The 22,480-nt window shown below is 42.0% G+C and overlaps 1 protein-coding gene across 1 annotated transcript in view; it reads left to right on the forward strand.

Annotated features, from left to right (window-relative positions):
* Vat1l (vesicle amine transport 1 like) overlaps nucleotides 1-22,480 on the forward strand; it is a 153,170-nt gene that overhangs the window by 19,428 nt on the left and 111,262 nt on the right. The window contains exons 2-3 of the mRNA XM_005345720.3: nucleotides 3,816-3,945; nucleotides 5,423-5,638. Coding sequence (XP_005345777.1) covers nucleotides 3,816-3,945; nucleotides 5,423-5,638 — 346 coding nt within the window. The remainder of the gene's footprint in view (nucleotides 1-3,815; nucleotides 3,946-5,422; nucleotides 5,639-22,480) is intronic.

Genomic DNA, 22,480 nt, shown 5'->3' on the forward strand with positions numbered 1-22,480 from the left:
CCACCTATGTTCTAAGCTATGAGCCCAAGCAGTTTGTTTATTACTTAACCAATGAAATCAACAGATTGATATATGACACTCCCACATCATAAGAGCATTGGCTGCTCTTCTCGGAGACCCAGGTTCAGTCCCCAGCACTCACATGGTAGCTCACAGCCATCTGTAACTACAGTTCCAGGGGATTCAGCACCCTCTTCTGGCTTCCGTGGATACCAGAAATTCACAAGAAGATGGCTTAGTGTTAAGATTGCACACTGCTCTTGTGGAGGACCCACGTTCAGTTCCTAGAACACACATTAGGTGGCTCGCAGATGCCTGTAACTTCAAGTTCATGGGTTTCCCATGCCTCTAGTCTCCTCAGGTGCCTGCTTCATATACACATACGCACAGGCAGACACAAACACACACACAAATAATTAAGAATAAATCTTTTTCTTCAAAAAGAATAGTTTCTGCTTGGATTATGAATGGCCACGCTTCCAGTATTGGACTCCCTTTTGGTACACTGAGCTGCTGACAAGTGGGAAGGGGTAAGGAGTTATACATGCTGCCCTCGGCCGTGCCAATTCCCCCAGCGTGATTGCTGGAGAAGTTTTCATGGAAAGGCAGCCTACTCAGGAGGTTGGGGAGATGGCTCGGATGATAAGAACATTTGTTCTACAAGCTTGAGAACTTGAGTTCAAATTCCGTGGTGCCCATGGAAGCCAGATGTGGCATCATACATGACTGTGACCTCAGCACTGAGGGAGGCAGAAACAGGAGCATCACTGGGGCTTGCTGGCTGCCAGCATAGTTTCGAATTCAGTGAAAAGACTCTGTCTCAAGGGTATAAACTGGATCATGATAGAGGTGGCCACCCAATGTCCTCTGGCCTCTATAAAGGCTCAAGTTTATATTATGCTTGAAGTCAAATCCTTTCATGTTTTTTAAAGCTAATACTGGCTTAATCTTTGTGTCTCTGGTTTCCTCACTTGGAAATAGGTACCATCGCTCATGGGAGTATTGTTGAGTTTAAAATAATCAAACAAAATCCTCAGTACAGTCCCTACCACAAATCAAACTCCTAACAAACTCAAGCTATCCCTGTTTCAAGAAGATGCAGAGGATGCCATGGATACATGTAGTCCAATGGCAACAGGTCAGGTCTCCTGTACCGAAACAGACCCTGAAGTGCTTGTCTCCCGGGATGGAATCACCGAGTATCTTAGTGTGGAAACAGTAAATCTTAACTCTTCTCACTGAGAGTTCAGTAGCATGGATCTCAGCTCACAGCCACTAGATCCACTTCATGCTGAAGGCGATTGAAGACAGCCTTCTTGAGCGGTGTAATGGGCGTCTAACATGAAGCTTTCTCCAGGGTGGCTGTGGTTTCAAAATGGCTGAGTGGTTGTTTTCTGGCATTTTGCTATCTGGGTCTCAGAAAACCATAAGTTATCACACAAAGGGAGACAGTGAGCTGAACTGTGCGTGGGTGAGGTGGAGTGCTTGATTCGAGACACAGAAATTCTTTTTATTATTCTACCGTGACTTAGAACAATGGACCTTTTCACATAAGCGAGGTTTGTATGTAGTTGATGTTGTCCCATGTAAGCTCTGGAATGGTTTCTTTTTTCAACACACCCCCTATTTTATTTTAAAAAGAGGTGTGAGGCTTCCTCAAATGTTCATACTTCTTGCCTTCTTAACTGAAAATATGCACTGTAAGCCTGATGTTTCTTGAATACATTCTATGAAGCCAATGCTATGTTTCAGGGCTTCACAATTCATTAATTTTCACAAGCCTGTAGGTGCTGCCTAACCCTTGCCTTCAGATGGGGAAACCAAGGGCAGAGAAGCCAAGTTATTTATTCATATAGTTAGAAGTGGTGGAGTTGAGCTTTGACCACCATATCCCCAGATCTTTAAGAAACAGGACTTATTGTTGGAAAACAATTTGACTAAGAAATGACAGAAATGATTATTTAAAAACATCAAAGTAGAACTCTTGGAAATCTGAGCATCCATTTCAAGTGTTCTCATCCTTCTGGTGTTGGAAAAAGGTGCTTTCGACCTGCAGTGCAAACATTCACATATCCATGCCTAGTCCTTCTGTTTAGCAGGCGTTCTTGGAGCACTTCCTTTATGGTGTGACTGAAGGACCATGCTAGGAACTATAGAAATTAAGGAGTATCATAAGGCTCACAGTCGTCTTCCAAAGGGCTCCTTACAAGAGATCCATCACCTGAAGCAAGTTGGGGACCTCTCTTCACTCACAAATCAGGAGGATCCTGAAAAAGTGTCAACTCTTAAACCCATCCTTCAAGGAAATCATCCTCTTTGCCTTCCTCCATCCTGTATGGATGAGACTAATGAGCGAGAGCAGGGGACACCAGTTGAGTCAGAGTCAAAGAGGCCTCTGTGTTCAAAATCTGTCAAGCTTTCTTGCTTGGGCAGTTGCTAGTGGACCTTGAGTTAGATGGAATCATTTCTTTTAAATGGTAGCTAATGAAAATGAGAAGCTTGTAAAGACTGCATCTCTTGATAAAAGGCATGTTTTCAATGAGATGTGTTCCTCTGTGCAGTCAGCAAATGAAGTTAAATGCATCTCTAGATTGAAGCCAACGTACACAAAGCCATTGGGTACATTGATGGCATCAGTGAAATTGCGCATATGATTTCCTGTGGCTATGACTTAGATGTAAGTTTCATGACTGTCTCATTTTTAAAGTAATGAGCTAACAGAAAACACTCTAACTTCTTGTACTGGCTGGTTTTGTGTGACAACTTGATGCAAGCTAGAGTCATCAGAGGAAGGAGCTTCAGCTGAGGAAATGCCTTTTTCAGATCCAGCTATAAGACATTTTCTCATTCAGTGATCAATGGGGGAGGGCATAGCCCGTGGTGGGTGGTGCCATCCTGGGCTGTTGGTCCTGGGTTCTATAAGAATGCGGACTGAGCAAGTCAGGGGAAGCAAGCCAGTAAGTAACACCCCTCCATGGCCTCTTCATCAGTTCCTGCCTCCAGAATCCTGACCTGTTTGGGTTCCTGACCTGACTTCCTTCAGTGATAAACAGCAATGCTGAAGTGTCAGCCAAATAAACCCTTTCCTCCTCAACTTGTTTTTTGGTCATGATGTTTTGTCACAGCAATAGAAACCCTAACTAAGACATTTGTCTCATCCAGACTGGACTTAGATTCTGTATTCTCACACCACTGGGGCCATCCTTTGATAGCTCTTCTCTGAGCCACATTCCTCCCGTAGGAACTGATGTAGTCTCTTGATGTGTCCCGCTCACTATTACTGCTCCTTGGGCACAGTGCTGGCATAAATATATGTCATGATCGAGGAGAGGTGGTTGGTTGTCTTGAACCCTTTTAAATCAGGTCTCCTTTCTCTTTCTGTCTCATAGATCGACCAGTAGCCATTGTGTCTGGCTTCTTTCCATTTGTCTGTTCTTAACCACGCCCTAGTATATTTGTTCCCTTGGATTAAGTGCTAGAAAGTCTAATGATCAATCTAGTCACTCTGTGTTTTCGGGATAAGCGCAAACAGACTCTGAGGGAGGATAAGGGGCCAAATTAGTGCGTGAACTGCAGCGATCTTCAGTGCCGGGAAAGAATTACTTATCCGCATAGAGATAATTGAATTTTGTTTTATTGCTGATATCTAGCTAAGTGGCATTACTATCAGGGACACTTTGGCAAGAAGGAATTTTTTTTTTACAAAAGGAAAAGAGGGAGAAGGCAGAAGGCAGGGGAAGGGAAGAAAAGGCCGCAGTGATGCTCTGGGGGGAAATCTCATTTTGAATCTCTTCCTTTCTGCTTGCTGTCCACAGTGGTTTGAACTTCATTGACCTGATGGTGCGACAAGGGAATATTGACAACCCTCCTAAGACACCCTTGGTGCCAGGATTCGAGTGTTCTGGGATTGTTGAAGCTCTGGGGGACAGCGTGAAAGGATACGAGGTAAAATTTTAAGTCTGACGTAAGCAGCGAAAACCATCTAGAATCTGTGTGAAGCAATCTTATTTTCAAATAAACAGAACTGTCTGGTTTTAGGAAGCAGACTACTGTGGAATCTCTTAGAACACATCGACCCTTCCACACATGAAAAACATGGTCTTCACTCCTTTGGGCCACTGTCTGAAACATTGCCATGCTCACATCATCAGCTTAAGAGTTGATTTTCTACTGAAATATTCCTTCCAGGAAGAGTTGCCTCCTAAGCCCCACCACCCAAAGTATTTTCCACCTGCAATTTTTCAGACGATGAGAACAATTTAAGAGTATGAACTGTAACTCATTTACCATTATACCACCTGTGCTTGGAATTCAAGGCCAAGAGGGGGCTTACATAAACAATCATGGCTGGAGAGCACTGTGATAGTATGAAATGATGTATATGATATATGGAAACAGACAGCTCTTTGTCTGTGTGACCTCGGAGCAGAGGTCATAATGCACCTTCAGTGTCAACAAGTGAGTAGTGGGGCTACTACCCCAGAAAGCTGTCATGGAGACTAAATAACTGATGTAATATGGAGGTTAGAGCTCAGTATAGAATTGGTTTTGCCCAGCAAATGGTTTTTTCTGCTATAATCAAATATGCAAATACAACAACCTCTCATGAAAAGAAATTCATATTTCTTGAATATGAAGGGTACTTGGCTATGAGGGCTAAAAGAAGCCTTAAAGGAAGGGCATGAGGTTTGGGTGAATGACAGCTGGGGAAGGAGAGATGAAGGATGTGTATCATCCTACCTTTGTCAGGTGTACTGATACTCTTCAAGCGTCTGCTAGCACCTAAACAGTCTTCAGAATCCTAGTGGCAGAAAACAAGGATATAGCTCAATTAGTAGAGTGCTTATCTAGCATGCACGAGGTCCTGGGTTCAAGACTTCAGCAGTGCATAAAACCAGACATACTGGCGCATACCTTAAACCCCAGTTCTCAGAAGGTGGAGAGAGGAGGATCAGAAGTTAAGGTCACCTTCTGCTACGTAGTAGATTTTAGGCCATCCTAGCGAGCATGAGACTGCTTGAAAAGAAGGAGGAAAAGAAATAAGAGAGGAGGTAAAGGAAAAGAAATAGGAGTATTATTCTAGTGACAGAATGAGTTTTTCTAAATTCATGGCTGTGAAGAGGAGACAATTGAAGGGAAGATAGGTAGTTAGGAAGCTAAAAGCTCTCAATGGCTCATTAAATAATCATATGATTTATAGCAGTTTACTGGAGATTTTACTGCAAGTATATAGACATGTGATTGTTGCATCAAAGCACAAATATGGAAATCAGAAGGACTTCTACAGATTAGGAGAAGCAGCCTATGCCAGTGATGTCAGAGAAACACTGCATATTTGTACCATGGACAGCTCCCTATGAGCGCAGTACTCCTTAGAACTCCATCATCAGTTTCCTTTAACTCTGTATTTCTTTATTCCCAGATTGGAGACCGTGTCATGGCATTTGTCAACTACAATGCCTGGGCTGAGGTAGTCTGCACACCAGTGGAGTTTGTCTACAAGATCCCAGATGACATGAGTTTCTCGGAGGCTGCTGCTTTCCCCATGAACTTCGTCACAGCATACACGATGCTCTTTGAGATTGCCAACCTCCGGGAAGGGATGTCTGTGCTTGTGCACTCAGCCGGCGGTGGAGTGGTAAGTTTGCTGGTGATTCTGTTTCTTCAAGGTCATGATGGCACAAATGGAGTTGAAATTGACATTGTGATTCTTACATGGTTTGTCATTTGTAGGAATAATCCACCACAGAGTTGGCACTCACATGGGCAGCAAAAGCCTTTATTGATTGTTGTAGTGAGGTTAGGTTGAGCCTCACAGATGGTGCCTCTGGGGCTAGGATGGTCTCAGCATGTCATGTGAGGACACAGTGGTCCCAGGCATAGTGTTTATAGAGTGACACTGAATCTTGGCATCGTAATTAAGTGCTGTGTTGATAATTATGAGATACCTACACATGTCACATCCCACTGAAGCCATACAAAATGCCAAGAGAGTGATGATGTCCTTTTCAATTAATTTCAGTGCTTGACATGATCCTTAAGAGTAACATTCTAATCCACTTGTGCAGTGGTATATTTTCTTAAGTGAGAAAAATGTGCACAGAGATTGATCTGTCACACTGAGAATTGCACATGAACCTCAGCACACCCAGGAGAGTGATCATACATGGGAGTATTCTGTGTGCAATCTTTCAGACACATCTTTGCAGAGTAGGAAAAGTGAAGGAAATCAAAATTTATTCTATATAGTTCAGGTACAGTGGATTTTTCTTCCATAGTTTCAATGTGTCATGGTGTGTATGTCCAATGCACACTATCTGCCATTCACATGGATAAATACTAGGCTTGACATGTTCTACTGAGGCTTACCTGGAACTTTCATCTCTCTGAGGGGAGGTGGTATTACTCACATGCCATGCTCTAGACTCTGTGGATGCACAGACTCAGAAGAGAAGGCATGATCTGACAGAATTTGAGAGGTTTCTAAGTTGTGATTCTGTTTGCTGGCCTCAGAGATGAGTTCTTATGATTTCCTCTTGCTCAGTTTCAGGAGAGGTTTTGTTAGTATTGATTTAAAAAAAAAAAAACCTTGATTTTTTACAATTACCAGAGTTTTCTAAAGTGTAAAACAAATGTGTGTGTGTGTGTGTGTGTGTGTGTGTGTGTGTGTGTGTGTGTGTGTAAGCCAGAGGTTGACACTGGGTCATCAGGTGTCTTTCCTAGTCATTATCCATCTTATTTTTTTAAATAAAGTCTGCCACTGAACCCAAAGCTTCCAACTTACTGAGGCTGGCTGGCCAGCAAGCCCCAGGAATTGCCCTGTCTCTACCTCCCCTGCACTGGGACAATAGGCACCACCACACCTCTCTTTTCTACATGGATGCTGAGGATGGGACTTGGGTTCTCATGCTTGTGTAGGATGCAGCTTACCAGAGTCATTTTCCCAGCCAACGAAGGTCATTTCTGCATTTCCTTTCTAAGAACACAAGCTCACATCCAAAAGCAAGGGCATGAAAGTTTCAGAACGCTTTGCAAACGGATATTCAATCTCCTTCACAAATTTGCTGTTGTCTTCTGACCATGAGTAAAGATACAATAAAAAATAAATGTCCCTGAGAAAAAGAGAATACTTTTGGTTTCAGCAATCTGCTAACCGCAAGCAAACCGTTTAGAATACTGGCATTTATGGTCTTGGTGTGTTCTGCAAACAAAGTGTGGGGGTTCTTTCCATTGCCAGCACAAAAACCTGTCCTTATGGTGATGCTGGCTTCAGTCCTGCCAAGGGTCAGTGTGATGGTTCATTACACTTACTTGCCAACTTGATTGACTCTGGAATCAACTAAAATACAATGTCCTGGGCATGACTAGGACTTTCTTTGTCAGATTGTTTTACTAGGGAAGGCCACCCTAAATGTGGAAGGCATCTTTCAAGAAGAGCCACCCAGATAAAAAGACATGGAAGCAGAATCTTTGCTTCTTGCCTCTTTGGTTTCACTCTTGCTGGCAAGGCTATCCATCCTGTTGCTGCAGCGCTCCTTCAATGATAGTAGAACCAGTTTCTTTAGGCTTCCAATGCGAGCTAAAGAGTAGTAGCTCTCCAGTAACCTTTCAGACCTTCAGCATCAGCCTGGGACTGCTGAGATGCCCAATCTTGTGGTCTGAGCAAGCTAGTAAGGCATTCCCCTGTGGTCTCTGCCTCAATTCCTCTCTCCAGGTTCTTGATTTGACTTCCTGCGCCAACTTCCCTCAGTGATGAACTGCTACCTGGAACTGTAATCCAAATGTACCTCTTCTTATCATGCTGCTTTGGGTCAGAATGTTTTATCATAGTAACGGAAAGCAAACCAGAACAGTTAATTCGCATATATTATCACTGAATTTTTTCCTCTTTCTTTTTGTGCTGAGAACAAATAGAAACATCAAGACTGTGTTTCTCATATATGAAAAGAAATTCTGGGATACTTACCATAATTTTTACTCTGCCTTATTCTGGGCTTGCAGATAGTATCAATGATAACTAAAATGAAAAAAAATGGTGAAGGAATTAGAGAAAAGGGACAATAAGAGGAGAAAAATAAGCTAATGGGCATTACGCAGGCTAAGATGTTTTAAAGCTTTGTCTGAGATGGACAGCAATTTTCTCTCTGGGCTTCATAATAGCTGGTGAAAATAGGGGAAAGTGATCAAATATGCAAGCAAGCTATGTCTATTTGATGGAAACACACCCGTTAGAAAGAAGAACCCTGGTTTGGAGACTAAATGGCTGTTCTTTGGCTTCTCATAAAGAACATATATGAGAAAGTTCTGAGAATTCTCATGAGGGCTGCTTCAGGGAGTGTAATATTTCTACCAAGTCTCCTATGCTGCGCTCTTAAGGCTGTCAAATAGTATTGAAGTAAAATAAAAAATTCAGTGAGAGTCTACACACTGAGGCCAAGAGGATGTGGTCTGGCTTCATCTTTGGACAGACTTAAAGGTGCGGTTCCACTACCTGTCTCTCCAGAGCGAAGGCTTCTTGAAGACTATTTCTTCCAGAGAAGATTGGTAAGATCAATGAAGCAATTTAAGGTCACCATTAAAGGAAAGAGTGTAGACCAAGCACATACATACACATAGAGATAGTCATCTGAGCTGAGCAGGCTTGATGGTCTTGCAGAAAGGAAGATTGGGCCTGGGGACTGTGGGGAACCCCTCCACCCCTTGTGGTTATGAGTGAGTCCTCCACGTTAGAACCAGAGTCCTCCCAAGACAATGGCTGGTGACTGTTCATATGGCCAGCGACCCCCTGAGGGCAATTTCACCTGCATTGTCTATGACACTCTTGCAAAGGAATGGAGATGCTCCCCATCACTGTCATGGCCACCCTGGGTACAATTGTTGCAGTAGACAGAACAATAGCTTTTGAAGACCCCTGAGTCTCTGGCCCCTTTGAGTGTGTCCCTTACAGAGCAATGGGAATTTCACAAATTTGATTATGGTAAAAGTCTTAAAATGGAGAACTTTTCTCAGATTGTGGCTGTTCCCAAAGAAACCATGAGAAAGAAGCCAGAAGAGGGAAGCAGAAGAGCTGGGGGGGGGGGGGTTAAGGTGCCTCCATGTGACTTTACTGACAGAGTGGGGCTATGAGCCAAGGACAGCAGGTGGGTTCTAGATGTCGAGAGAGACATGGCATCTAGAGCCCATGGAAGAGAACAACTCTGCTGACACTTTGGTTTCAGCAGAATGAAATCCATTGTGGATCTGGGATTTCCAGAGGCACAATATAAGAAAGACATGTTTTGGGAGTTCCTAAGTTTGCACTAATTTGCCACAGAGGCCATTTTTCCTGGAATGCCCCACACAGTGGAGATGCCACTATGGCTTCACAAAGCCCAGGAAGCAATAGAAGAGTTAAAATTTGTACCCCACTCCAGGTGATCCTAGGCCTGTTCTTTTCCCACTCAACAAACCAGAATGTTAGGAGAACATAGGGCATTCATTCTCATGCTTCCATGTACTCAGGACTTGGGAGATGGCTCAGTCAGTAAGGGGTTTGCTATGCACTGGAGTCTGATCTCCAGAACCTATACTAAAACTAAAGCCAGTGAGGCAGAGACAGGCATATTTTGGGGCAACCACTTGAAAGTTCCAAATCAGTGTGAGACTCTTTTTCAATAAACAAGGCAAACAGTTGCTTGGGAATGACATCTAGCCTCCACATGCATGTACACACATGTATACATGAACACACAATCACACACACACACACACACACACACACACCCTTTAGTGAATTTTCAGCAATAAACATAGACATTTCAAAAGCTGTGAGACTGTGGCCAGGCATACATATTCTAACTTGATATTGATGTGATTGTGAAGATTAAACCTCATTAGGATAAAACTGCCTAACCTGGGTTTCTCTAAGACTACAGTCTTTGCAGCACCAAGATTTCTGTCATCTTTTCAGTGAAGACTTGGGTGGAAATTTTGCAAATAGCTCACAAAGAATGCCAACGTTAGCTGTGATTTTCTAGAGCTATAATAGGGCATTGAGAACTAATTCAGACCAGAGCAGGATGTGTGGTCGCTGTAGTGGCCCAAATGTATCCACTGCCCCATCAAAGCCTTGGATATGTAATTTTCTCAGACTGCAGCATAACCAGATGGCCTGAGATGCTAATGCCCCTAATCAAATCCTGAGAAACTGGTGGAAAATTGGTCCATGAGTCCTTAAAATGAAAGCAACAAAGTAAGCAATGGGGTGGGAGTCCTGTGAGGACCTGTGTGGGCGTTCTTCCAATCCCATCCAGCATGCCTTCTTGATGAGCCTCCTGAGTTTGGGTATCATGACTCAGGTGTGCTCCATTTCTGGAAGTGGCATGATTTTTAGATTGTTACTGGGTTTTCTCCCCTACTTCCCTCATCAGAGCAGTGATCCCGTTGGCAGTGAGTGCCATCCCATTTGATAGATAGATGCAGGCACTGATGGAGAGGGGAGCGAGAGTGGTAAGAATAGCAGAGACAATGCGCTTTAAGCCTCTTGACCCTGTGCTTCATGCTCTTGATGCTCCACCATCTGGGTCCTAGAATCAGAGAGACGAGAAGGTGAGAAGGGTTGATCTCACAGACATCCTCAGGAAAGGACTCCAGGAAGATGGTGCTAGATCAACATCTCCCTCCCCTACATCTCCTCCACTCACACTGACCTGCTCGCTCTTCTGACATCTGGGTATTTTTGAATCCTGTTTCTTCTTTCCAGAATGATCTTTTTGCTTAAGTCAAATGTAACCTCCTCTGAGAAGCCATACAGCAGTCCGTGTCTAGGTAAACACTTTTGTGAAAGATACAGGAGAATCCTTATGGCTTTTTCCTTCATGCATGGGTTCAACTGAACAGCATTTCATAGTTTGAGGTCTTATCTAGTAGGAAGCATGCATGGCTATGTGGTCAAAAAACCCTGAATTCTACCTTCAGCTCTGTCTTTCAATAGCTAGATGATTGTGAACAACTTAAAACCTATAAAGTAAAATGCTTATGTCTACCTCATGGCATCACATGAAAGGGAGAAAAATGGGGTTGTCATTACTCCTGAAATACAGTCTATTAATTTTCTAGAGAAATAGAGGGAAGGAAAGGGGCAGAGATAGAGGAACAGAGGGAGAGAAGGTGAGGTAAAAGGGTGAAGGTTAGGAGCAGTGAAGAGGGCAGAGACAGAGAGGTTGCCCTTTGTATTCACAGTACCAAGAAAAATCTCAGACCTAAAGCAGGGGCTGAATAGCTTTTCACTTCTGAAAAATATTCGGTTTCAAACAGGGTTTACTCTTGTTCATATATTACACTTCTCAAGATATGCAATGGGATTGGCACTTCACCTCTACCCAAACCTTTAAAAGTTTAATCACAAAGCATTGAACAAGTTCAGATCAAAGCTAATTCTTCAAAATATCTAACCAGGACTCCTAAAAACTGGCAAGGTAATGAAAATAAAAAAGCAAAGAGCACCTAAGAAACTGTCACATAACAGAAGAGACTAAGAAAACAAGTTATATGTCTTGGCATTAGACATATCCAGGAACAGGGGATCTCAGTTGGGGAATTATCTTTAACAGATTAGCCCGTTGGCAAATCTGTGAGAGAATTTTCTTAATTTGTGAGGAGGACCTGGCCCATTGGGGGCAAGGCCCCTCCTGGAGAGGTGGTCCTGGGTAATATAAGAAAGCAAGCTGAAGAGGTCAGTAAATAGCATGACCTCTGCTTCCATTCCTGACTCCAAGTTCCTACCTGAGTTTCTGTCCTGATTTCTCTAAATGATGCACGGTGGTGGGCAAATGTAAGCTAATTTGCTTTGGTCAGGATTTATTAAAGCCAGGAAACCAAACTAGGGAAACATAGAAGTGCGTATGGTACCCTAGGTCAGCTCCTGGAACAGAGAATGTGGCCTGATGGGAAAACTGGTGAATTTCAAAGAAACTCTACAGTTTAGTAATATAATGTTGATTCCCTACTTCTGGTGAATGGACCTCAGAGTGGAAGGCAGGGTCCTTCCATGGGTCTTAGAAAGGAAAGTACTGTTTAACTTTCAGAGTTAACTGGCTGTAGTTCATCCATTCATTATGGATGAGATATCTCTCAGCATTATTCAAACCCTTGAAATGAAGCAACCACAAAAGGGAAGGCGGAGTCTCTACTGGGGCTTCCTATATCTTCATGTAGGGTCCAATGGGCCCAGGAGCTGGTGGTCCTCTCTAAATGATGAATACATGATTCTTTAGCATGAAACCTTGAGAACATGAAGAAAGAACCTCAGTGTTTTAAGGAACTTAGGTGTATAGGGTAATGCCTTCATTTCTTTTCTTGTTGCTCAGATTTAAAAAAAAAAAAACTTGACAAAAGCAATATAAGGGAGAAAGGTTTTTTTGGTTTTTTGGTTTTTTTTTTTTTTTTTTTTTTTTTACTCAAGTAAAAGGGTACTGTCTATCGTGGTAGAGAAGTCATACAACAGAAGCTGGAAGCAGCTGGTCACCTCATATCCACAATCAGGAAACTGAATGATGAGTCTGCGCTGTTGTCAGTTCCCTTTCTCCATTTATGCAACCTAGGATCCTTGCTGGGGAATGGTGCCACCCACAGTGAGTGGATCATCCCACCTCAATTAATGCAATCAAGATCATTCCCCACAGGCATGCCCAGAGGCCTGTCTTCCAGGCGATTCTAGGTTCTGTCAAGTTGACAGGAGGCGCTAACCATCACAGGAAGACATCCCAATCTCAGCAAGAGACAGTTGTGATATAGGACTCTTTTTAATTGTTTTTATTGGGCTATATATTTTTATCCACTCCCTTCCATTCCTCTCCCTTCCCCTTTTATCCTCTCCCATGATCCCCATGCTCCCAATTTACTCAGGAGATCTTGTCTTTTTCTACTTCCCATGTGGGTTATATTCACATACGTCTCTCTTAGAGTCCTCTTTGTTGTCTAGGTTCTCTGAAACTGTAAAATGTAGGCTGGTTTTTCTTTGCTTTATGTCTAAAAGCCACTTATGAGTGAGCACATTTTATATTTGTCTTTCTGGGTCACACAATATGATGTTTTCTAGATCTATCCATTTTCCTGCAAATTTCAAGAAGTCATTGTTTCCCCCAATGGTTGAAAGTTATCTTTCTGAAGATTTCAATTCATCATTGTTGGAGGGGCAGGGTAGAGCAGAGATCATGTCACAGCAGCAGGGAGAAGAGAAAAATCTCTCTGTGGAGATATCAGCTTCCAAGAGTAATTTATTGAAAACAGAACCATGATTGATCATGAAAGTCACCGAGATTGACCCAGCTACTCAAGCCTACAACCTAAGAACTATGGTTAGTTCTTCTCTGACATGATGTCCTTTCAAAATCCTATGATTCATTCATTTGTCCACTCACACACATCCAGGACATAGATTGTGAAGATCTGCTCAGTTCAGGATATTCAATTATGCACTAGAAATTGAACAAGCAGTAAGACAGATTCTCCTCTTTGAATGAGAAATTCAATAAAGCAAAAGTGGACATTAATCAAATAACGACACAGATAACTCTGCTGTGGGCTTGAAAGAGATATGTGCTACCATGAGGGTCTATAACAGAGACCTGGGATAGAGTATGTTGTAGAATCAGGAAGCCACTTCCTTGTGGAGATGCCATCTCCACTCCAATCTCAGGATGGTGAGTGAACCGGGCCATGGTGGGAACAGAAGAACTATGTGAAAAGTGCATTTGGAATGAGCTGATTCATGAGGGTAAGGAGCCCAGTGGCTTTCATGAGAAGTGGAGGGTATGCCTTCAGCTGAAAAATTATAAACAACAGGGTCTTTCCTGTGTCCACCACCTCTCTTCATCTGTCTTAGCTTGGTTTCTGTTGTTGCGACAAATATTATGACCTACAGCAACTTGGAAACTTGGAGAGGAAAAGTTTCTTTCATCTTACAGGTTGCAGCCAGCTGTTGCTAGGAGACATAGTAAAAGCTCAAGAAAGGGAAGACCTTCAACAGGGCAGGAACTCAAAGCAGAAACTATAGAGGATGCTGCTTGCCAGCTTGCTGTCCATGGCTCATGCTTAGCTGATTTTCTTATACAACTTGGACCATCTGCCCAAGACTGAGACCACTGACATCCATCAAGATAGGGGCTTCCAGACATGTCTAAAGGCCAGGCTAGTTGAAGCAATTCTTTGACTGAGGTGCTCTCTTACAACTCTGGACTGTGTCAAGTTGTTACTGAAACTAACCTGCAGTCCATCCTTCTGCTGTTGCATTGTGGTCCCAATATCACTTACCTAGGTTGTTACTGCAGAGAGCTATAACAGTTTTCTGCTCACAAAGTCTCCTATTTATTTATTTATTTATTTATTTATTTATTTATTTATTCATTCATTCATTCATTCATTTTGTTTTCTCTAGACAGGGTTTCTCTGAGGGACCGTCATGACTGTCCTGGAACTCGCTCTGTAGACCAGGCTGGCTTCAAACTCAGAGATCCACCTGTCTCTGCCTTTCAAGTGCTGGAATTAAAGGCGTGCGCCATCACCGCCCTCTTTATTCTTTTTTAAATCACTCTCTCTATGTGTATGATGTATGTGTGTGCATGTGTGTTCACAACTGTCTATGTGCATGTGTGTGCCATGGCAAGCTTGTGGTTGTCAGAGGACAACCTTGGAAGTCAGTCTTTGCCCTACACCTTGTTAGAGCCATGGCAAATTCCTTAGATGGTCATCTGTGCATACACCAGGCTAGCTGACTCATAAGCTTTTGGGAATTCACCTGCCTCTGCCTTCTGTCTCACCATAGAAGTGCTGGGATGACAGACGCATGCTACCATACTTGTCTGTTAGATGGACTCTTGGGACCAAATTTGTCTCCATGTTAGCTCGACAAGGACTTTAATGACTAAACCATATGTCCAGCCCCACCTCTTTTTGTTCTACTAGCTCTTTGCTTGACTCTAGAATGGTTCTACAACCTACCAATCTGATTCTTTGGCCCTTTACTGTAATAAACACTGGGGATAGTGATGAAGGGTGAGAATAATTCTCAGGTTAAGCTCATATCCTTCACTTCTTTGTATGCTGTCAATACTGCCAGGATTCTCCTGTAGCTCCTATCTGGCTTCTTCTCTTAGGTCTTTACCTCATTCGGGCAGAAAGGCTTTCAGCATCCATAAAGGGCATGGAGAAGATGTCTAGGTGGCCACCCAGCTCTGTGTTCTGCTCCATATGAGAAGTTGCACAATGAGGGATTGCTTTTTGAGCTTCCCCAACTATGCTCTATGCTTGGATCTAGCTGGGATGATGTGCTGAGGTTTGGGGTGATGATGGATTATAGACAGACTCTATAATACACACCAGTTCCAGGCCTGGCTCTTCCAGCATAATCTCCCGTGATTTTTCTCCCCAGTTCCTTGGAGGTGTTGAGTTCAATCCCAAAGACACTCTGAATCTGGTACTGTTCCATGAATCCAGAATCCTAAAATTTTTCACTTGCTTCCCTAATGCCATCGATTCCTGCGCCTACCATCATGTGGGCTTCATGTAAGCAAGGGAAGACTAGAAACTGCAATGATTTAAATCATTGAGGTTCCTGGGATCCCTGCTCCTGACACCTATCTTTCTTTAAGTCCTTGCATCTGGTTCTTCTGCCTCCCAGTCTGTATTTATCAGGTCAATGATTCTGACCAGAGTACTGGAGTCAGACAGTCTGAGTCAAAAGCCCAGTGATTTGAACAACTACTTAACATCTCACTTTCTTTATTTATGTAATTGAAATCAAAACAATGCAGCAATCACTCACAACCCCTCTTTTTATGCTAAATGAGCCGACAATTAAGAGGCACTTAACTCAGAAGACCAGGCATAAAGTATTAGCAACGATAAAGTGAGGGTCAGCTTACCTCATCCCACCCCCTCAACCCACAAAACTCATATCTCATTATCTTTGTGCGTATTCCCTGCTTCATAAGGGCTGTAAATACTTGTATACCAAGAAGCTCATCATTTGAAAAACATTCTAGATGAAGTATTTTCTAAAAAGCCCTGCTACTGAATTAATCCCAGAGGGAAAATAACATCCTCAGAAATCTTGTCAATTTTAATCTATTAGGCAGTTTGGGGGATTCTTGTTCCTGCCAGCCAATGCTTTTCTAAGAGGTTTTGATCTGTATCTGGCATATATACTAGGTAAATGAGATCCATTTTCTTTTTCTTTTTTTCACTTTTTGTCATCGAATGAGAGATCCATTTCCATGGCCTCTGTGCTTGCCCTTCCCATCACCCCTCCACCATGCCATGGCCCAGTTCTCCTGCATCCTTAGTCCTTTCCTTCAGGGATCTAAACAGCAGCTGCATATATAGAGTTATAGGGTTGCAGGAGGCAAAAACATCACCACCTTCTGCCAATCACTAACTATACACTAGATGCTTTGTAACATTTGTTTATTTCCTATGAAGTTCTCTCTGTTGGACTTTATGTAACATCAAGGAAAAGAGAGGGCGAACTCACCATTTGAAATCCCACTGTTCCTGTTTTATCTTCCCAACTGCTTCATCTGTAAAGTGTGAGTGAGATTACTGCCAACCTTCACAGTTACTGGGGAGCCTATATCAGCCCATGTCATACTGCCAATGCCAACAAAAGTTTAGCTGGTTATAATCTCCCAGACAGGCTAAGAGATTCAATAATGCTCCCAAAGTTATAGAGTTAATTAGTCAGAGGGTCAAACTGATTCCAAGTATCCAGAGCTGGGGATTCCCACATGTCCAGCGCTCTTGACATTTCTCCACACCAGCGGCCTCAGAAACACCTACATCTCTCTTCATTGTTTCTGCCTACCTCACTCTGTGCCATAGAATAAGGGGGATATTTCTGTGGCGAGACACTTGGTCCCTAAGGGCCTGTAATGATAGGAAGCAGAACTGCTAAAAATTTAAAGAGAACAAAGAGGCTCTGCCATGTCCTTCATGAATAATTGACACCACCAGGATTAGCTGCATCTTCACATCAGCAGAAAGGGCCATGGCTAGGGTTAAGATCTCCTCTAACTGCCAACACTAAGAGACTAGCACTAAATGTCTACTATGCTCCTCAGAGATGCAATGGAATAGGGTCCTTATTCCCCATTCTCAGAAACATCTGATGACGACAACTAGGATGGATTCCTTATGCCACCAACATGCCTTATATTAGATAGGTATTAAATATATTGGATATATAGATATTAAACACAATAGATAGATATAAAACACACCAGATAGATACATAGATGCCAGATAGATAGATAGATAGATAGATAGATAGATAGATAGATAGATAGATAGATAGATAGATGAATAGATAGATAATCTAAACACATTGCTGAGATAGGAGATACAAACGCGCATATATATATATATAAGCTTCTAAGTACTGTCTATGTAAGGCAAAGCCTTGCTTGAACTCTATTCTAGTTGCTTTTAACTCCTGTGCATAAATCATTATTAACTTGAAGAACTACCTTTATCATAAATATTGTAAAGGTTGAATTTGGCCTCAGAGGCAGGATCCATTCACTCAATATTGACTGAATAAATACATCAGCTCTTGAAAGTCGACATACTGAAGTAGATGGAGCCCCATAATTCCCATTCATTGTCTGTGAGACAGAAACTACTACAGTTCTGTTTTAGTAGAGGAAACTGAGGCATAGACAGGTGGTTTGGTTGCTTGATGTTACATTGTGCTACTAATGAGAACTGGTTTTTGAGCTCTCTGTTTAAGGATTCAAAGTTTTAAAGTGCTTGGCTGTTCAGATGAGGAAGCCATACAGACAAAATCCTTGTTTCTTCTTGGAGTGATATGAGATGGCTTCTCCTCCATGCATTTTGTTTTGGGCACTCTTCTATGTTGAGAATAGTCTGGTCCTGTCCAGGGGCAAAGAGATCCCCAGGGGGAGAGAAGATTCAATAGATTACTTCTCAAGGACTCTGATAAATTCAGTGTTCCAGCTTCCCTGGACCATAACATTCCATCTGAAAATTAACCCTCAATTGCCACGTTCACAAAAGCAAGAACCAAACATTCCTTAATTCCTGCATCTTGCCCATTGAGCCTACATCAAGGTCATTAATGTAACTTGGTGAATATTTGGAGAAAGCGTAAAGAAATCATAAGAAAAAAATAACAAAAATGTCAAAAAAAAAAGCAAACAGAGTCTTTTGTAATAAAGAGTCCAGATTCTGAAGCCATATTTGGGGTTCATACTAGCTTTTCTAGTTTGCAAGTAAGACCCCAAGCAGATTGGCTTCTTTCAACTTTGTTTCTTTATTTGTAAGACTGTAACTATGATGTCTGTTTCCTGATTCTCATGTGGTGTTTTATAAGGAGGATTTTGTAGTTGGATTGTCATGCTCTCTGGCACACAGGAAATGCATGTACTAGCTGCTGTTAAGAATAATATTACCAGCCGGGCGGTGGTGGCTCACGCCTTTAATCCCAGCACTCGGGAGACAGAGGCAGGCAGATCTCTGTGAGTTCGAGACCAGCCTGGTCTACAGAGCTAGTTCCAGGACAGGCTCCAAAGCCACAGAGAAACCCTGTCTCGAAAAACCAAAAAAAAAAAAAAAAAAAGAATAATATTACCAACACAGCATCATCATCCAACTATGAATATTCAGTGGCACTCTGGCATCCACAGCCAGGGGTGGATGAGTAGTAAGCAGCACAATTGAAGGGTCGCTAGCTTTTGAAAGCTAGAACCAAGGCAGATAAAAATTAATCTTGCCTCATTTTGTGTATCTTTCTTAAAAGCATCTGTTTAGGGGCCTCTTGGATTAATAAAATTGTCTCAGGCATGCATTTCCTTGAACACAGAGCAGCTCATTAAACTTTAGGAAAAGTTAGCTTCATAGTTCCAGGCCCTTGAACACTTGCCATGATCTTCAATCAAATGGACAAGTCTTTTTCTGGGTTTATACCACCCCAGGGGCCCATCAGTGCTCCCAGTAACACACCTGAAAGGTCACAGTTGCTTTTCAGAATATCATTACCTTATTAAGAAAAAGAATTGGTTCAGCTAGGACTGAATGAGATATGTAGCGAGTTCGCTTTTTATGTTTGAGGCGTTAGTCTAAGTTCCAGCTGACATTTTCGGGCTGTTGACCTCAGTCCTGGATTCCATGTTTCCTAGGACAGCTTCTCCTTACCTTGGCCACTCCCTCCTAAGCCTACTCCAGGGTAAATTCAAGTTATCCTTACCAGTCATATTCTCCTTGCTCAATACATGGAAAATGAAAATAGAGGCCCCCCCTTCTCTCATGCAATCCAGAGTAGCCCCTACCCTACACTCACGCATAACTCCCTAGCTGTCCCCAAAACATTTCTTCTTGTTTTTTTTCATTGTGTCTTCTCATTTCTTTATTCCCCAATCCTTTTCTGTTCCTTTTTCTTTCTGTTCATTTCTATATCTGCCTTACACTTCTTTCTCTGCATCTCTCTTTCTTTTCTTCTCTTTTTCTGTTCCTTTCTTCTTTTTTCTTTCCTACTTCCTTTCTCCCTTCTCTTCCTCTATTTTCCTCTTTTTTCTTCCTCCTTGTCACCTCTCCTTCTCAATTATCAGTGAAGCATTAAACATAATTGTGGTGGTCTCTGGATATTTTATATTAAGCAACCCTTCTGAGAACTAAAATCTATAACACAAGTATCTACTGTTCATCACTGGTAGTAGTAATAGGAACTGGAGGGAGGAGTAAAGATTGCTGGGGCTGAGGACATGACCTCATACTCTAAGACATCACACATGACTGCTTATGATCTAAACTGGGAACTGGTGTCTAGGATCAGAAGGATATAAGGAAAGAAAGGAATAAAAAGGACAGAAACAGAGTATTAAAAGAATGTCCACCAACACAGGGCCTGGACATGCTGTCGGAACTTAATAAGTATGACAAAGAACAGGAGAAATAGAAAGTAACAGTAAAATGGTCCGACACCCGAGTTCAAAAAAGCCAAGTTGAAAATGGTACTTATATCTTAAAATACATACGGAATCCTTTTAAGATTTTGAATAGATATTTAGTGCATGGTTGACATTTTTATAAGAGTTTGTATTAGGGAGGGATGGGGAAAGATGGATGTGAGTGTGTTGGATCTGGCCAGTGTGAGAACCCAGTAAGTGATTTTGAAATGGATACATTCCAACAGCTTTGGAATGCTCCCAGAACAGTGAGAGGAAAGACTGAATTCACAAATCAGGCATCTAGGGCTATATCCGTTTGTTGTCATCATTGTGTTACTTCTGACAAGTCTTTTGTCATCCCTCAACCACATATTTCTTCTATAAATTAGTTATGCCAGCGTGTCTCCTACAAGGTGAAGTAGACCAGCTGCTGCTTCTGTAAACTGAGGTAGACCTTGTGAGGCGAGGTAAAACAGATACTGTTTTTGTGAGGTGAGTCAGACCAGATACTGCTCCTGTAAGGTGAGGGAGACCAGATATTGCTTCTGTGGGGTAAGTTAGAGGCTTCTTCTGTAAGGTAAGATAGTCAAGATAGATGTTGCTTCTGTAAGGGATAGCAGATGAAAAATGTCTTCTGTGAGGTAAATGTGATACGTAATGAAAAGTGAGGTATACCAGATAATTTCCTATGGTCCTGGTTATCTTCATTGGAAGATAGTTGTACAGAACTCCAGAATCAGCAGGAGTGCCTATCTGTATTCTATCCTTGTTGGCTCATTTCACATGGCAGATCTTTACCCCCACTGTGTTTTCTTTGGGAGGCTATCTTTAACTCCTGTGTGAAAACTGCATTATCTATTAATCTCTTTACCGCTATCCCTTTTACCCCCACTATGACCCCATTCATTAAATTCTTAGAATTAGAAAGATAGTTAACAATTGTCATTAAGCATTCAGTCTCTAGAGACTTTTTGAACTAGAATACTTGTTTTATGGCTTATTTAGCTGTCCTTTCCTTTTCCATGTATAGTATAGTCACTGTTTTTTCACTCAAAATATTGTGAGATTTTTAATGAGCCATTTGGTGAAAAAAATTGAAGAATGCCTAGCACACTGTACATAAACAGAAACTGCCTAATAAAATTACACTGAGCTATGATGTAAGATCAAGAACATTCTTTGGGATCAAGGTATTCATGGCCTCTAGCTGTTAGAAGAGTTGGTTGCTGATGATTGCAGCCCTCCCTGGGAAAAGCTTTGGAAGCAATGGAACTATATTGTGAGAGATTTCTGTCCTTTGTTAGTGAGGGCAGCCTACATCTAATCACCAGTCCTCTTTCCTCAGAAGAAACAGCTCTGAAGATCTAGCTAGTCCAGTCTCAGAGCTCCTCTGGCAGTGGGCTAGAGAATCTCTCAAGCACACCACAGCTTACTTAGCTTCTCTGCCCAGCTTTTCTTTCACCCATTTACACATTTTCCTCTGGTCTCCCTTCAGAGTCCTTTTCCATGAATCCAGACTATAAAAATTATGATGGTACTCTATTAGACACCCTATGTATACCCCATACAAGCTTCTTGATCTGTTGCTACCCCTCAATCAATAACCTCATTTAGATCTTACTACGCATCTCTAAGATCTCTGGTTTAGAATATCAACACAGTCTACAACTCTGTTGAGCATACAAAAGAAATTATTGAATGCTAATGGATTGAATAAATGGGTGGATCAAGAAACTGTTGATCTCTGAGCCATTTTGGCCTCCTTCAATTGTTAAATTGAACCTTTTAGTTATGTGTCTGGTACAAAAGGCATCCCTGTACTATTGCCAAGCCCCAGAATTCATGAGAGAGAAGAGGAGGTGGGAAATTTACTCCTCTACTGCCCGAAAACTGCCAGCAGTGGGGGTAAAGATCTGCAATGTGAAATGAGCCAACAAGGATGGAATACAGATAGGCACTCCTGCTGATTCTGGAGTTCTGTAACTATCTCCCAATGTTTCTGAGAAACATATTACTGCTGCGTACAGGGCCATTTGATTTGATGGTTAAGTTTTACAGTCACATAGTGTAAGGTTTGAAGTTGGAGTTATTGTAAACCCAATTTAACCTGACAGAAGCAAAAAAATAAAACAAGCTTGCATGTATAATATCTACCTCTTTAAATCCATGCTGGAAATTCTAATAAGGCTACTTCCAACACTACTGTCAAATAATAGCTAAGAGAATGTTGTGTGCCAAACCCTTCACTGCCTACTTAATATGTATTACCTGGGTTTTCTCATTTTACAAATGAGTAAGCTGATATTTAGAGAACTAAGAAAGGCTATAAATCAGCAAATAGTGGAGCCAGAAATTGAACCTTCAGCTGCTAAGTAGTGAGCCCTAACCACTCTCCTCTGTTACCAAATGAGCAAATACATTCATTACTAAATGGCATGGTTTTGTAACTGTGATTGGTCTCTAGCATTTTCTTCTTCAAGGCAAAACTGAACCCAGGCTCTAAAATGAAGAATATAAATGTGAGTGAGACATAATGGCAC

The sequence above is a fragment of the Microtus ochrogaster genome, chromosome 4, assembly GCF_000317375.1.
Source record: "Microtus ochrogaster isolate Prairie Vole_2 chromosome 4, MicOch1.0, whole genome shotgun sequence".
NCBI lineage: Eukaryota > Metazoa > Chordata > Mammalia > Rodentia > Cricetidae > Microtus > Microtus ochrogaster.